A 15,570-nucleotide genomic window follows, 5' to 3' on the forward strand; every position below is an offset into this window, starting at 1 on the left:
GGACACCGCAGGGCACAAGGGACCCCAATGTCTGTGGACCCTCCCCCAGGGCATGTGGACCTGCCAGGGCACGTAGGCCTGCAGGACACATGGGACCCCCCCCCAGGGCATGTGGACCCACCAGGGCACATAGGCCTGCAGGACACATGGGACCCCCCAAGAGACACAGTCCCCCAGAGCGCAGGGATCCCCCCAGCACACACAGGACTCCAGGACACTTGGGGACCCCAAGGTGCACGGTCCCCCAGGGCACAGAGGACCCCTATGGCACACAGACCCCCAAGGTGCATGGCCCCAGGGGGTGCGTGGACCCCTTCCAGGGCATGTGGGATCCCCAGGCACATGATGACCTGAAGCAGTCAGGCTCCCTAGGGCTGTGTTGGGGGTCCGGCAACCCTGGCCTCTGTGGTGGCTCCCCTGGCTGCCGGCGTGCCGCCGTCATGCGGGTGCCCACCCTCCTCGGGAGGAGGAGCCGTGGGAGCCGGGGCAGAGAAAGGGCCCTTTCTTCCCCATCACCCTGGGCCGGCGGTTGCGCGGCTGCGGGGACACCGGGCAGGGCTGGTGAGGAGGGCAGCCGTGACACCAGGAGTCCCGGCGGGCACACGGCATCCCCGGCACGTCCCCGGGTGGTGGGAGCCCACGTCCCCAGTTCCTCCACATCCCCTCAGCCTCGCCGCCGGGCGTTGCGGGAGCACTGGCGGGACGGGACAGGGGCTCGGGGGGTGTGCGGGCACTGCGGGGGGCCCTGGGGCTGAGGTGTGGACCATGTCGATGCTGGCCCCCCTGCGCCTGCTACGTGAGCCCTGGAATGCCAGCGAGGGCAACCAGAGCAATGCCGGGGCCGGCAGCGCCTGGTGCCAGGGGCTCAACATTCCCAGCGAACTATTCCTCACGCTGGGACTGGTGAGCCTGGTGGAGAACCTGCTGGTGGTGGCTGCCATCCTGAAGAACAGGAACCTGCACTCACCCACGTACTACTTCATCTGCTGCCTGGCCATCTCCGACATGCTGGTGAGCGTCAGCAACCTGGCAGAGACACTCTTCATGCTGCTGATGGAGCACGGCGTGCTGGTGGTCCACACCAGCATCGTCCGCCACATGGACAACGTCATCGACATGCTCATCTGCAGCTCTGTCGTGTCCTCCCTCTCCTTCCTGGGGGTCATCGCTGTGGACCGCTACATCACCATCTTCTACGCCCTGCGCTACCACAGCATCATGACGCTGCAACGGGCCGTGGTGACCATGGCCAGCATCTGGCTGACCAGCACTGTCTCCAGCACTGTCTTCATCACCTACTGCCACAACAATGCCATCCTCCTCTGCCTCATCGGCTTCTTCCTCTTCATGCTGGTCCTCATGCTGGTGCTCTACATCCACATGTTCACCCTGGCCCGCCACCACCTCCGCAGCATCTCCAGGCAGCAGAAGCAGCCCACCGTCTACCATGACAGCAGCCTGAAGGGAGCTGTCACGCTCACCATCCTCCTGGGCGTCTTCTTCATCTGCTGGGGGCCCTTCTTCTTCCACCTCATCCTCATTGTCACCTGTCCCACCAACCCCTTCTGCACCTGCTTCTTCAGCTACTTCAACCTCTTCCTCATCCTCATCATCTGTAACTCGGTCATCGACCCCCTCATCTATGCCTTCCGGAGCCAGGAGCTCCGGCGGACGCTGCGGGAGGTGGTCCGCTGCTCCTGGTAGGCAGCGGGACATGGGTAACAGTACGGCCGTCCCTGCCGCGGGACGGACGGACGGACGGACGGACAGACAGATGGATGGGACGGGACACGCCGTGGGGCATCACCCTCCGGCACCCCGATCTGGGCTGACGGGTTCGTGGTACCCAATAAAAGGCTCTTTGCAGTGATGCTGTGGCTGGCACCGCCGTGCAGCCCCCGGGGGAGCCCCGGGGCACCGGGGCGGGGGCGGGGGGGAATGTCGGCCCTTCCCGGCCCCACCGTTTATTTGAAGCTCGATTGCTCCCGGTTGCTGTTGTAGGGCCGCGGCCGCCTGCACCGACCCCGGGGCCGGAGGGGCGGGGAGGGGGGGGACGGACGGCACCGGGAGGGACCAGAGGGGTGTTGGAGCAGCCCCGGGCGCGGGGCGGCAGGAGGCCGGTCCCCGCGGGGGGGGTTGTGGGGGGCGGCCAGAGCCGCCCCCCGGACAAAGGGGCTCCTCGCCGCCGCCTTTGTTCTCGGGCCGCGCCCGCCGCCGCCCGCCCCGGCCCCGCCGCGGGGAGGGGGGGGAGATCCTGGCGCCCGGGACTTCCCGGGGCGGCCCCCCCGGGGCTCGTCCCTGCCCCCCCCCTCCCATGATGGGCCGAGGGTTGGGGTGCTGCCTCCCCCCACCTCCCGCCGCCCCGGGATGCTCCCGCCGTGCCTGGGTGGTCCCCGGTCCGTCCCCCCCCCCCGCAGGTACCGGGGTGCCCCCGCAGCGCGGCGGGCCATGCCGTGCCGGGCCGGGCCGTGCCGGGCGGGTCCCCCCGCCGTGGGTGCAGGGGGTCCCCTCCCCCGTCCCGCGCCCCCCCCCCCCCCCCCCCCCCCCCCGCCGTAGGCGCCGGGGGTCCCCGAACCGGCGGAGCCCGGGGCGGGGCAGGGGCGGGGTAGGGGCGGGGCCCGGGGCGGGGCGGTGCCGGGGCGGTGGCGGCGGCGGCGGTGCCGCAGGGTTGTTGCGGCGCTGCGGCGGCGGCCGCCGATTGGCTGCGGGGCGGCGGTGACGTCAGCGCCCGGCCCGGTGCGGCGCCAGGGGCCTATAAAGGAAGCGGCGGCAGCGGAGCCGCCCCCCGCGCTCCCGGTGCCGCTCCTGCTCCTTGCTCCTGCTCCCGTTCCCTGTTTCCCGTTTCCCGCTCCGTTCCGGCCCAGGCCCGGCCCTGCAGCACCATGAGGGAGATCGTCCACATCCAGGCGGGGCAATGCGGCAACCAGATCGGCGCCAAGGTAACGGCGGCCCCGCCCCGCCGCTGCGGAGACGAGCGGCGGACAAAGACACCGACACCCCCCCCCCCCCTTTCTCCTCTTCCTCCTCCTCCCCGCCGCGCCCCCCCCCCTCCCACCTCCCGCCGCACCGGGCGGACAAAGGGCCCCGCCCCCCCCCCCCCGCCGCCTTTGTCCGCCCTTCAGCACCGCGGACAGCGCCCGCCCTGCCCCGCGCCCCACCGCCAGGGGGCGCCCTGCCCCGCCCCGCCCTGCCCCGCCCTGCCCGCGGGGGGAAGGTGGGGTGGGAATGGGAGGGGGGGTCCCGGTGTCCGTGTGTGTGTGTGTCCCCGCCCTCGCTGAGCCCTGTGCCCCCAGTTCTGGGAGGTGATCAGCGACGAACACGGCATCGACCCCAGCGGCAACTACGTGGGCGACTCCGACCTGCAGCTGGAGCGCATCAGCGTCTACTACAATGAGGCCTCTTGTAAGCGAGCCCCCCCCCCCCGCCCCCCCCCCCAGCACCCCCACCCTGAGAAGGGGGGGGACACCCCCCTGTCCCTTTTCCACCCCCCTCCCCAGCTGCAGGCAGGTCCTGCATCTACTGGGGCGGGGCAGGCAGATACGTGTACCCACCCCACACGTCCCTGGGTGGGGGGGGAAGACATGTGCACCCACCCCATGGGGACCCTGTGCTCTGGAGGGGACGACATGGCATGTGCACCCACCCCGTGGGGACCTTGTGCTCTGGGGGGGGACAGACATGACATGTGCACCCAGCTCCATGGGGCCCTGAGGTGCTGGGGACACACACACACGACACACACACAACTCATGCACCCAGCCCTGTGGGACCCTGTGGTTTGTTGGGGGGGGTGGGGTGGGGGTGGTGCAGATGTGCACCCAGCCTCGTGGGACCCCCACTGTGTGTGGAGGGAGAAATGTGCCCCCAGCCCCACAGCGACCCTGTGCTCTGGGGGGGACACAACGACAACACAACACGTGTGCCCAGCCCTGTGGGACCCTGCAGGGTGGGGTGGGGCACCCCCGGTTGGGGGTCGGGGGCGGGGAAGCGGCAGGTCCCCTCCCGGCACGGGATCTCTCGCAGCTCACAAGTACGTGCCTCGCGCCATTCTGGTGGACCTGGAGCCGGGGACGATGGACAGTGTGCGCTCGGGCGCCTTCGGCCACCTCTTCCGCCCCGACAACTTCATCTTCGGTAGGTCCTCGGGGAGGGGGACGCTGTAACCCACGTCCCTGGACCTGTCCCGGGCTGTCGCCGTCCCTGGGGCGCTCGGCGGGTGTATCCCCACCTGCGCCGCAGGGCCCGGCACAGCCGGCATGCCGCCAAACCTTTGCCGTTTCCGCTTCCCACCCCGCCCCGGTCTCAGATCTTGCCGATGCCGCCGCCGGCAGCGCCCCGTCCCATCCCCGGCGTGGGCGCGGGGGGTGCTGGCGGCCATCGGGTGCCAAATATTTTTTCCCCCCACCCCTGGCAGGGCAGAGCGGGGCCGGGAATAACTGGGCCAAGGGGCACTACACGGAGGGGGCCGAACTGGTGGACTCGGTGCTGGACGTGGTGCGGAAGGAATGCGAGAACTGCGACTGCCTGCAGGGCTTCCAGCTGACCCACTCGCTGGGCGGCGGCACTGGCTCTGGCATGGGCACCCTCCTCATCAGCAAGGTGCGGGAGGAGTATCCCGACCGCATCATGAACACTTTCAGCGTGGTGCCATCCCCCAAGGTGTCAGACACGGTGGTGGAGCCCTACAACGCCACGCTCTCCATCCACCAGCTGGTGGAGAACACAGATGAGACCTACTGCATCGATAATGAAGCTCTCTACGACATCTGCTTCCGCACCCTCAAATTGGCCACCCCCACCTACGGTGACCTCAACCACCTCGTCTCGGCCACCATGAGTGGCGTCACCACCTCCCTCCGCTTCCCCGGCCAACTCAACGCTGACCTCCGCAAGCTGGCCGTCAACATGGTGCCCTTCCCACGTCTCCACTTCTTCATGCCAGGCTTCGCCCCACTGACAGCCCGCGGCAGCCAGCAGTACCGTGCCCTCACCGTCCCTGAGCTCACCCAGCAGATGTTTGATGCCAAGAACATGATGGCCGCCTGTGACCCCCGCCACGGCCGCTACCTCACTGTGGCCACCGTCTTCCGGGGCCGCATGTCCATGAAGGAGGTGGACGAGCAGATGTTGGCCATCCAGAGCAAGAACAGCTCCTACTTCGTGGAGTGGATCCCCAACAACGTCAAGGTGGCCGTCTGCGACATCCCTCCCCGGGGGCTGAAGATGTCCTCCACCTTCATCGGCAACAGCACGGCCATCCAGGAGCTCTTCAAGCGTATCTCAGAGCAGTTCACGGCCATGTTCCGCCGCAAGGCCTTCCTCCACTGGTACACAGGTGAGGGGATGGACGAGATGGAGTTCACCGAGGCCGAGAGCAACATGAATGACCTGGTGTCTGAGTACCAGCAGTACCAGGATGCCACAGCCGAGGAGGAGGGCGAGATGTACGAGGACGACGAGGAGGAGTCGGAGGCCCAGGGTGCCAAGTGATGCCCGACACCCGATGCCCGCAGCCCCCCCGGCTTCGCGCTGCTGCACCCCCCACCCCGGGCCACTGCCGGGCTCCCCCCGTGCGGCCCTTCGGTGTCTCCTGACCCCGTCCCCCCCTGAGCCGGCTCGGCCCCCCCCCCCCCTCCTGCCTCCCCTCTTTTCGTTTTTTACTCGTTCGTGTCTATTATTTTTTTTGAATACTTAATAAATTTATTGCTGTCCAGGTACCACCTGTCTGTGGCTCCTTTTGGGGGGGGTGGGGGTGGGACACACCGGACCTTCTGCTGGGGGCAACTCGGGGGCTTGAGCCTGTTAATGAGGGGACTTGGGGACCCCACATGCCCAGGGTGGCTGTGCCCGAGCCCTGGTCCCCTCCCAGATAGTTCCTGTCCCTTTGCCCCCCTGCCCCGTGCCCCATGCCTTCTGCCCCACAGCTCCAGCCCCCCAGGGCTGGCTGGGGGTGCGGTGCCCAGGAGGGTGGCTGTGCCTTTGTCCCCACTGTCCCCCTTCTCCATGCTGGGGTGGTGGCTGCCCCATCCCTGTGCCAGGACAGCATTGGCCCTTTGTCCCCCCAAACCGAGGTGGGTGCACAGACCCCGGGTGCTCCCCCCGGCCCTGTGGCCCCAGGGCTGAGCACGTGTCTGGCTTTTGGGGATCCAGGGCACCCCCACCCCAAACAGCCCTTGAGCCCCCGTGGGGACCCCCAGCTCCTGCCTGGGTGCTGGGCTGACCCCAGAGTGGGGGGCCAGGCTGGGCTGCCATGGGGCTGCAGCCCCCCCCTGGGGAGTCCCTGTGGGGAGAGGGGCTGTGCTGTGGGGGCAAGGGAAGGGGCTGGGGGATCGTGGGGATGGGGAGCTATGGAGCTGGGGGCAAGGGGCTGGGAGCTATGGGGGTGGGGAGGTATGGGGTTGGGGTGTCTGGGGCCCAGAGCTGTAGGGCTGGGGGCCGTGGGGGCAAGGTGCTATGGGGATGGGGGCCATATATGGGGATGGGGGCTGCAGGGGCAAGGACCTGTGGGTCTGGGGGCTCCGGGGCCCAGAGCTATGGGGCTGGGGGCTATGGGGCTGGGGGCTGTGGGGCCAGGGTGCTATAGGGCTGGGGACTGTGGGGCTGGGGGCTGCAGGGACAAGGACCTGTGGGTCTGGGGGCTTTGGAGCCAAGGCGCTATAGGGGTAGGGAGGTATGGGGCTGGGGGCTCTGGGGCCGGGGGCTATGCAGACAAGGGATTGCGGGGCTGGCGTTCTCGGGGGCAGAGGGCCGTGGGGCACGGGTGAGGAGGCGGGGGCGGTGGGCAGGAGGAGCCGCCGGGCCGTGCAGGCTTGTCCGGGGTCGCGGGTGGGGACGCCGCGGCCATGCCCGGGCGCGGTGCAGGGCTGGGCGGTGAGGTGCAGTCCGCCGACCGACAGGGGGCGGCAGCGGGGTAAGGTAGGGCGGGGCGAGGCGGGGCGGGGCGGCTGGGCGGGGCGCGGCAGTGCAGGAGAGGGGAGAGGTGGGGGGGGGGGGGGGGCGGCGGCGCGCGGCGTTGCGGTGAGTGGGGCGGGGGCGCTGCCCCCTGGCGGGCGGGGGGACCGGCACCGGCACCGGCACCGGCACCGGCACCGGGGGGTGCCACGCCGGGCGGGGTGCGGGGGGGGGTGGGAAATAAGGGAGTGCATTGGGGGGGGGGTCTCCGCAATAAGGGGGTGCATGGGGGGGTCTCCGTAATAAGGCGTGCGGGGCAGTGGGGGGGCTGTACAATGGAGGGGTGAGGGGGGGGGGCCCCTGCCATCCAGGCCCATGCAAGAGCTGGGGGTGGGGGGGGGCTGCGGGGACCCCACGATGGGGAGCAAACGTGCGGTGGGGGCTGCACCGGGGGGAGGAGAAGGGGGCGGGAGGGGGACGGCTGCACCGGGGGGGGGGGGCCGTAGGGTGGCAGGATGGTGTGACCGTGGGCCGAGGCGGGTGGTGGCAGTGGGGCAGGGTGGGGGACGTGGGTGGGGGAAGCGGAGGGACGGGTTTGTCCACGGGGGACGGTGCCGGTGTCGGTACCGGTACCGGTGGGTGACTGAGGCGGCGTCCCGCAGGGCGAGCGGCGATGGCGTACGACGAGCGGCTGGCCCGCTTCCGCCAGGCCCACCTCAACCCCTTCAACAAGGCCCCCGAGCAGCAGCAGGAGCACCCCGACGGGGAGACCCCCACCCCAGGTGGGTGCTGACCCCCCCCCCAAAAAAAACCCCATACCCCCCCAACCCCCTCCCCCCCAACCCCCCCCCATAGCCCTGCCCCACGGCTGGGTTTGGTGAAGGGTCCCAGCCCACCCCCCCCCACTCCGTGGCACTCCCCCCATTGCAGCCCAGCGGCCGCATCCGTCCCCGGGAGACCCCGAGGGCACCCTGGACCTGGGCCTGGCTGAGGACCACTTCTCCCGCCCCGTGGTGAGTGGGGCTGGAGGGGGGGGAGCAGAAAACGGGGCTGGAGTTGGGGTTTTGCGGGGGGGTAGTGGGCTGCCAGCCCACCCTCTTCTTCTTCCTCCCGCTGCCGCAGGGCCTGATCCTGGCGTCAGACGTGCAGCAGCTGCGTCAGGCCATCGAGGAGTGCAAGCGGGCGATCCTGGCGCTGCCCGAGCACTCGGAGAGGCAGAAGGACGCGGTGGTGCGGCTCATCCACCTCCGCCTCAAGCTGCAGGAGCTGAAGGTGGGGCCGGGACCGGGGGTGTGGTGGTGTCTATGGGCACAGGGGCGGGGGGGAGCCGCACTGACATGCCGCCCCCGCCTCGCGCAGGACCCCGATGAGGATGAGCCCAACATCCGGGTGGTCCTGGAGCATCGCTTTTACAAGGAGAAGAGCAAGAGCGTGAAGCAGATGTGTGACAAGTGCAGCACCATCATCTGGGGCCTCATCCAGACCTGGTACACCTGCACAGGTGGGCCTGGGACCCCGCGTCCCCCTCCCTGTCCCCCCTCCCGCCATGTCCCCGCACTGACGGCCGTCCGTCCCCATCCCAGGCTGCTACTACCGGTGCCACAGCAAGTGCCTGCCGCTGGTGAGCAAGGCTTGCGTGCGGGCCAAGGTCAGCCACCAGGCTGAGTACCAGCTCAGCATCTGCCCCGAGAGCGGGCTGGACAGCCAGGACTACCGCTGCGCCGAGTGCCGTGCCCCCGTCTCCCTCCGTAAGGCTGCGCCGCCGCGGCGTGGGGCTGGAGGGGATGTGTGTGGGGCTGGGGACCAGCGCTGGGGGGCTGTGGGGTGGGGGATGTGTGGGGCTCGGCTCTTTTGGGGGCTGCGTGGTGCTGGGGGGAGCTGCGGGTTGGTGCTCTGGGGGCTGTGTGGGGCTGGGAGCTATGGGGAGCTGGGGGGGGGGTCAAGACGGTGTGGGACTCGGGGGGGGGGGCGGGGGGGGGCACAGCGCATGGGAAGGTGATGCTGTGGCCCCACTGTGTCCCCGGGCTGCCACATGTCCCGTGGTGGGGTGCGTGGCGTGGGGCGAGCAGGGTGTGGCGCGGTGCCAGTACATGTGCCAACGCCTGTGCCGGCGCGTGTGCCGCCGCAGGGGGGGTGCCCAGCGAGGCCCGGCAGTGCGACTACACCGGCCTCTACTACTGCAGCAGCTGCCACTGGAACGACCTGGCCGTCGTGCCCGCCCGCGCCATCCACAACTGGGACTTCGAGCCCCGCAAGGTGCCCCTGGCACGGGGTGGGGGCTTGGGGGTGCCCAGGGTCCCGGGGGGGGGCTGTGGCCCTTGTCATGGGGGTGCCTAGGGGCTGTGTCCCTGGTTGGAGGTCACTTGGGGTGCCATGTCGCTGGTCCTGGGGGTCCCTGGGAGCCATGATCCTGGTTGGAGATCGCTTAGGGGGCTGTGTCCTTGGTTGGAGGTCACCTGGGGGGGCCATGTCCCTGGTTATGGTGGTCCCTGGGGGCCATGTCCCTGGTTGGAGGTCACTTGGGGGGCTGTGTCCCTGGGTAGAGGTCACCTGGGGGGGCCATGTCCTTGGGCAGGGGTCCCTGGGGGCCGTGTCCCTGGTTGGAGGTCACTTGGGGGGCTGTGTGCCTGGGTAGTGGTCACTTGGGAAGGGCCGCGTCCCCAGGGCTGCATCCCTGGGGATGGGATTCCGGGGCAGCAGTACCGAGGGTCCCCGAGTCCGTGGCGGTGGGGATGGCCCGGTGCCCGCAGGGTGACGGCGGCGTCGGGTGGGCAGGTGTCACGCTGCAGCATGCGGTACCTGGCGCTGATGGTGTCGCGGCCCGTGCTGAAGCTGCGGGAGATCAACCCGCTGCTCTTCAACTACGTGGAGGAGCTGGTGGAGATCCGGGTGAGCGTGGCCGGCAGGGCGGGCAGGCAGGGGCAGCACGGTGGAGGGAGAGTGGGGTGAGCGGGGAGGGAGATGGGGGTCCAGCAGTACCCGTAGAGGTTGGGATCAGGGCAGAGGGTGCTACGGGGCTGAGCTTGACCCAGCCTGACCTTGTCCCCATCATCTCCTCTTCCTCATCCCATCCCATTCCCACACCATCCCCATCTCATCCCCGTCCTGTCCCTGTCACCACCCTTTTCCCTGTCTCCGTCCTGTCCCCATTCCCATGCCATCCCCCCCGCAGAAGCTGCGCCAGGACATCCTGCTGATGAAGCCCTACTTCATCACCTGCAAGGAGGCGATGGAGGCGCGGCTGCTGCTGCAGGTCAGGCCCCACACGAGCGGCCGAACCGGGACTTGGGGGGAGACCCCAGGGGTGCTGGGACCGGGGGGGTGGCGGTGACGGGCTGTCCGCCTGTAGCTGCAGGACCGGCAGCACTTTGTGGAGAACGACGAGATGTACTCGCTGCAGGACCTGATCGATATCGAAGCCGGGCGCCTGAGCTGCTCCCTGACGGAGATCCACACCCTTTTCGCCAAGCACATCAAGCTGGACTGCGAGGTGAGCCCTGACCCACGGTGCAGCTCCCGTGGGGCCAGCGCCTTGTGTGTGGGGGGGGGCTGGCAGGGTCCCCGCCGGACACCATTGGGACCTTTTGCCTGCTCCTGCCCCAGCGGTGCCAGGCGAAAGGCTTCGTCTGCGAGCTCTGCAAGGAGGGTGACGTGCTCTTCCCCTTCGACAGCCACACTTCGGTCTGCACCGACTGCTCCGCTGTCTTCCACAGGTACGGCACGCACCGGCGATGGATGCTTCCCGCCGGGCCCGGCAACGTGGCACCAGAGTGGCGGGGGGACGGACAGACACGGGTGGCACTGGGGCTGGTGCAGGGGGGTGACCCAGCGCTGTCCCCTCCCCGCAGGGACTGCTACTACGACAACTCCACCACCTGCCCCAGGTGTGCCCGGCTGAGCCTCCGTAAGCAGTCCCTCTTCCAGGACTCCGGCACCGAGGCAGAGCCCTAAGTGGGGGGGCCCAACCCCACGGCCACCCCCCCAACCTGCCACGGGGCCCTGGGATGGACACAAGCAGCCCCCAGCTCTGCGAGGCAGCTGGGACCCTCTGCCCGTGGGGATGGCTGGGGGTCCTGGGCCTGGGGGGGGGGTCGCTGCCAGACCTGAGTGAGCCCTGCGGGAGGTGCCGGGACCCGGTTAATGACTGGCAGCGGCTCCCACCATCCCTGCGCGAAATCCTGCCCGTGGTGTCAGTGCCTGGGGTGTTGCCCGCTCGGGGCCGCGGTGCAGGCAGGGGTGCGGGCAGGGGTGCAGGCAGGGCAGGGGTCCGGTGCTCTGCTGCCTGCAGCCATGCGGCATGGGCGAGCGTTCCGGCTGAGCTGGAACGACGCCGGAACGACGGGTGCTGCCGGTGAAGGCGAGCGCACCGGGACTTGACGCAATAGTCATCCCCAAACTTCTCTCACCCCCTCTGTGGGTGGCTGAAGGCCCGGGCGGGGTGTCGGGAAGCAGGAGCCGGGGACACCCCCCCCCCCATACACACACACTACCGGGATAACGCTGCTGATTCTGGGGGAAAGCACTTGGTTCCCCCCGCCCCCCGCACCTGGGGCTGAGCCCCCAAAGTGGGGGGGTGGGACTGCAGGAGGGCTGGGGCCGGGCTGGGCACTGTGCGGGGCCGCTGTCCCCCCCCCCCGGGTTTTCTGTAGCATTAACGAGGCCTCTTTCTGCAATCCACCACTCGTGTCCCTGCTTTGGTTCGGGGAGGGGGGACACGACGACAAGCGGTCGCTCGGGGGCGGCAGGATGGGGGCTGCCCCCCCCCCCCCCGGGATCTCCCCTACCCGGTCCTGGTCATGTGTGCCTGGGGGGGATGGGTGTTTTGTGGGTGTGACGGTGGTCTCCATCCCCCCCTCCCGTGCCCCCCGCAGCCCCTCTTGGGCTTCCCCACCCCCCCCACCCCGTGGCGATGGAGACGGGCAGAGGCGGGCAGTGGAGGCTCGCTCGGTTTTACCGGAACACAGCACTGCTACATGAGAAGCGGGTCGGCACCGGCACCGGTACCGGCCACCCTCCAGCTGGGCTGTACGGTGTGTCCCACCTGGGTCACCAGTCCCGGCAGCCGGGGCCAGGGGCAGCCCCGGGTCCTGGTGGGGGGGACCCGTTCCCCCTTCCCCGTGGCCCGGGGGGACAGCGGGCTTGCCTCCGTGGGGCTGGGGGCCACCTCTGCCCGGGGCCAGTTGCCCCCGCTGCAATACCAGTCCTGCACCCCAGTGTGTGTGTGTCCCCACCTCCGGCAGGGTGATGGGGATGGGCTCCGGTGTGCGTGTCTGTCCCCCCGCCATCCCGGTGTGTCCCCCCCTCGGGGCCGGTGCGGCCCCTAGGGCTCCCGCGGCCGTTCGGCGGGCAGGAAGGCGTCCGGGGGTCCCGGCGGCAGCTCCGGGTCGCTGAGGTGTTTCTTCTCCCGGCCCTGCTCCCGCGCTCGGGTCCAGGAGGGCGAGCGCAGGTATCCGGCCCGTGGCACCGCCTGCGGCTGCAGCCCTACGGGGACAGACGGCTCAAGGCCTGCCGGACGGCTGGGACGGACGGACAACGGCCCCGCTCGCTCACCGCTGGGCGACTCTCCGGCCGCGTTCTCTTCGTCCGAGTCGGCGAAGACCTCGGCCAGCTCCTGGTCCGACATGTCGGTCAGCTCCGTCAGGTCCAGCAGGTCGAAGTGCACCTCCAGCGAGGAGACGCTGCTCAGGGGCTCTGCGGGCAGCCGGCGGTGCTGGGGGACCCGGCCGCTGCCTGGCGCGAAGCCCCGGGGATGGGCTGCAGGCAATGGGGGGGAGCCCTCGGGGGGGGGTGGGGTGGTGGTCTGGCACTCAGGGGCCTGGGGAAGATGAGGGGCTCGGCGGGGGCAATGACCAGCTCAGGGCTGGCAGGGGACCTTGGGGACAGGTAGGGGATGCCAGGGACAGGCAGGGACCCCAGGAGCAGGCAGGGGCTGGCAGGAACCTTGGGGACAGGCAGGGGATGCTAAGGGCAGGCAGGGGACCCCAGGGGCAGGCAGGGGACAGGCAGGGCTGCCCGCGCAGGGCGGCACTCACGTCTGCGCTCAGTGACCTGCAGCAGGCCGGTGCTGGGGATGGGGATGCCGCCCTGCTCCTCTGCGGGGGCTCCGGGGGTCTCGTGGGCCGGCCCATGGGTGGGGGTCCCCGCCGGGCGCTCCGGGGCCAGCACCTCCTTGCCGAGCTCTGCGATACCGGCACCTGCCGCGTCGGTGACGGCAGCTCCGTCTTGGTGCCCCGCCACCCCCCTCGGGGTGTCCCAGCTGAGGGGGACGGGAGCAGCGGGACCCCCGGGGGGAGCCGGGGGAACGGGCAGAGCTACCCAGGACCCCAGGCCCCCATGCCGGCAGCCGGCAGCCCTGTGCCCCCCGCCCTGCACAGCCCCTTTGTGTCGGTGAGACAAAAGCACGGCCTGTGCCGGAGCCCAGACAAGGGGCGGTTTGTCTCCCAGCAAAAGCCGGTGGGGCCGAGGCGACCGTGGTCATGGCACAGCTTGTGGTCGTGGCACAGCCGTGCCTGGGCACCCCACCGGGCACTGAGTGTGGGCAGGAGACCCTGTGTGCCCAGGGCAGCACCGGTCACCACCGTGCGTGGGCCCCCAGCCCACTCAGGGCCAGTGCTGCGGCAGGATGAAGCCGGCACCACATGCCACCGGGCCCTGCCATCACCGCGCTGCCGGATGAGATGGCACGGGGACAGGCATCTCCTCCTTCCCCCCAGGATGGTGATGGCGGGGCAGGGGACAGAAATCCCCCCAACCCAAAGGAACCGGGATGGGGAAAGGGACTTTACGGGGGGCGTTCGATTCCTGTTCCTGGTACACGGAGCCACAGGACACCCGCACCCCTGCCCCAACACCGGTTCTGCCGCGTCCTCACCCCGCAAGGTGGGACCGGGCACCCCGCACTGCCTGCACGTCCCTCCGGCCGGGAAACGGGGTCCTCACCCCCCTCCAATGCTGGGAAGAGCTCCCCGGGGGTTGCCCACTCCTGCCATCCCACCCCACGCGCTGGTGGGTGACACGGCGGTGTCACCGCCTGGAGCGTGTTGTCCCCTGCCACCAGCAGCCTCCCGACCCTGCTCTCGCCCCCTTCCCGAGCCCCCACCCACCGGGGTGCTGGTCCCTGCCGCAGAAATCCCCTCTGGCCTCCGCCTGCATGGTCACGCCACGCCGCCGGCCACGCCGCCGGCCACGCCGCCCCGTTCCGGCCTGGGTTCACCGGCTGCCTGGTGGGGAACGGGGCCAGCATCAGGGCTCCCTCCCCGCACACCGCTCTGCTGACTCACGTCAAACCGCAGAGCCAGGCAGCAGCCGGCTCTTGCCACCCCACCGGCATCGGCCCCGCTCCTGGCCGGTACCCGGGCCGGTGGCACCGTCCTCCCGCGTGGCTCTGAAGGGCCCGGTGCCCTCAGTGCCATGGGAGGGCACGGCCGGGGCTGCCACCGTGACAGGGGCTGCGGCACAGCCGTGTGCGGGGCACGTACGGGAGGGACGGGCATGTACAGGAGCCCCACTACCACCCGTGTCACCGTGCAGGACCCCACCGCAGCCCCCCTCTAATACCGGGGGCCCCCCAGCTCCACCGGCACGGCCACCACCCTGTCCCTGAGCACCCCGTCCCTCCACACTCCTCCACCAGCACCGGCACACCTGCATGGGGGTGTCTGTCCTCCGGTACCCACCTCCCTGCCCGGCACTCCCCCGCACCTCAGCGTGCCCCAGGCACTCTGTACCTGGCCTGGCACCCCCCACTGCACCCCCCACATCCCCTCGGCACCCCACTGCACCCCCACGTCACCTGGGCACCCCACCGTCCACCCCCACACCCCCGGGGCACCCCACCGTACCCCCACACCCCCTGGGCACCCCACTGCACACCCAGACCCCCATCCCAGACTGCCCCTGCACACACTTGCCTGCACAGACACCCCCTGCCCGTGCTGTGTGTCCCCCCCCCGGCCCCCACCCCCCCATGCCCCCGACCCCCACCCCTGCAGCCGGCCCCCCCCCCCCAGCACAGCCCCACACGTACCCACACCGGGGCACACACACGCTCCCCCCATGCGCATCTGCGCCCCCCCTTGCACCCCCGCACCCTCATGCATACCCTCCCGCTCCCCCCCAGCTCCCCCCCCTTGCACACACACCCCCCCGCACCCCCAGCCAGAGCCCCCTGCACCCCCAATTCAACCCCCCCCGCTCACACCCCCCCCCGCATCCCCGTACACACCCCCTTGCACACACCCCCCTTGCACACACCCTCCTACATCTCCTTGTGCACCCCCGGCACCCCCCCCCCAGCCCCGTACTCCCGCCCCGCGGGGCCCGCCCCGGTTCCGCCCGCCCCGGGGCCGCGGTGATGGGCGTACCGGTCCGTTCCCCGCTGCCCCCCCGCCAACTCCCCCCGCCCTCACCTACGGTGCCGGTCGCTCCCGGAGCCTCCATGGGCCGGTGTCGGTGCCCGGTGCCCGGTGCCCGGTGCCCGGTGCCGGTGCCGGTGCCGGTGCCGGTGCTGGGCGGGGCGGGCCCGGTGCCAGCCCGCAGCCCGCACCCTCCTGCCCGCCGCGGCGGGGGCGGGGCTGGGGGCGGGGCTGGGGGCGGGGCTGGGGATCAGGCCCCGCCTACCCCGGGGGACCGGGGACAGCGCGATGGGGGGGGGGGCGGTGGGTGCGGAGAAAGACCTGG

At 70.6% G+C, this 15,570-nt stretch overlaps 3 protein-coding genes across 14 annotated transcripts; 2 read left to right on the forward strand and 1 right to left on the reverse strand.

Moving 5' to 3' along the window:
- Positions 1-765: 765 nt before the first annotated feature.
- Positions 766-5,677, forward strand: TUBB3 (tubulin beta 3 class III). Its single transcript, XM_049804215.1, has 6 exons — positions 766-1,700; positions 2,002-2,116; positions 2,667-2,939; positions 3,294-3,402; positions 4,024-4,134; positions 4,415-5,677. Exons 1-6 carry the CDS (start codon positions 766-768, stop codon positions 5,488-5,490), a joined length of 2,619 nt encoding a protein of 872 aa, XP_049660172.1. The 3' UTR covers positions 5,491-5,677.
- Positions 5,678-6,960: 1,283 nt separating this feature from the next.
- Positions 6,961-11,463, forward strand: DEF8 (differentially expressed in FDCP 8 homolog). 7 transcript variants are annotated; one of them, XM_049804346.1, is made up of 12 exons: positions 6,961-6,979; positions 7,554-7,673; positions 7,822-7,904; positions 8,014-8,163; positions 8,251-8,392; positions 8,475-8,639; positions 9,020-9,147; positions 9,667-9,780; positions 10,064-10,144; positions 10,241-10,381; positions 10,495-10,604; positions 10,740-11,463. In XM_049804346.1, exons 2-12 carry the CDS (start codon positions 7,565-7,567, stop codon positions 10,840-10,842), a joined length of 1,326 nt encoding a protein of 441 aa, XP_049660303.1. In that variant the 5' UTR covers positions 6,961-6,979; positions 7,554-7,564; the 3' UTR covers positions 10,843-11,463. The 7 variants fall into 7 exon arrangements, 5 of the variants coding, with proteins under 5 accessions (XP_049660303.1, XP_049660301.1, XP_049660304.1 ...); XR_007506606.1 differs by lacking the exon at positions 6,961-6,979 and adding an exon at positions 6,985-7,017 and having other exon boundaries at positions 9,642-9,780; positions 10,740-10,853; XR_007506607.1 differs by lacking the exon at positions 6,961-6,979 and adding an exon at positions 6,985-7,017 and having other exon boundaries at positions 9,642-9,780; positions 10,292-10,381; positions 10,740-10,853.
- Positions 11,464-11,832: 369 nt separating this feature from the next.
- Positions 11,833-15,479, reverse strand: DBNDD1 (dysbindin domain containing 1). Of its 6 annotated transcripts, none has more exons than XM_049804359.1 (5): positions 15,300-15,479; positions 13,995-14,111; positions 12,924-13,070; positions 12,442-12,582; positions 11,833-12,372 (listed from the first exon to the last, which is right to left on the reverse strand). In XM_049804359.1, exons 2-5 carry the CDS (start codon positions 14,041-14,043, stop codon positions 12,212-12,214), a joined length of 498 nt encoding a protein of 165 aa, XP_049660316.1. In that variant the 5' UTR covers positions 14,044-14,111; positions 15,300-15,479; the 3' UTR covers positions 11,833-12,211. The 6 variants fall into 6 exon arrangements, with proteins under 6 accessions (XP_049660316.1, XP_049660315.1, XP_049660312.1 ...); XM_049804358.1 differs by having other exon boundaries at positions 12,924-13,085; XM_049804355.1 differs by having other exon boundaries at positions 11,833-12,582; positions 12,924-13,085; positions 15,304-15,479.
- Between the last annotated feature and the right edge of the window lie 91 nt (positions 15,480-15,570).

The sequence above is a fragment of the Accipiter gentilis genome, chromosome 7 (assembly GCF_929443795.1).
Source record: "Accipiter gentilis chromosome 7, bAccGen1.1, whole genome shotgun sequence".
Lineage (NCBI taxonomy): Eukaryota > Metazoa > Chordata > Aves > Accipitriformes > Accipitridae > Astur > Astur gentilis.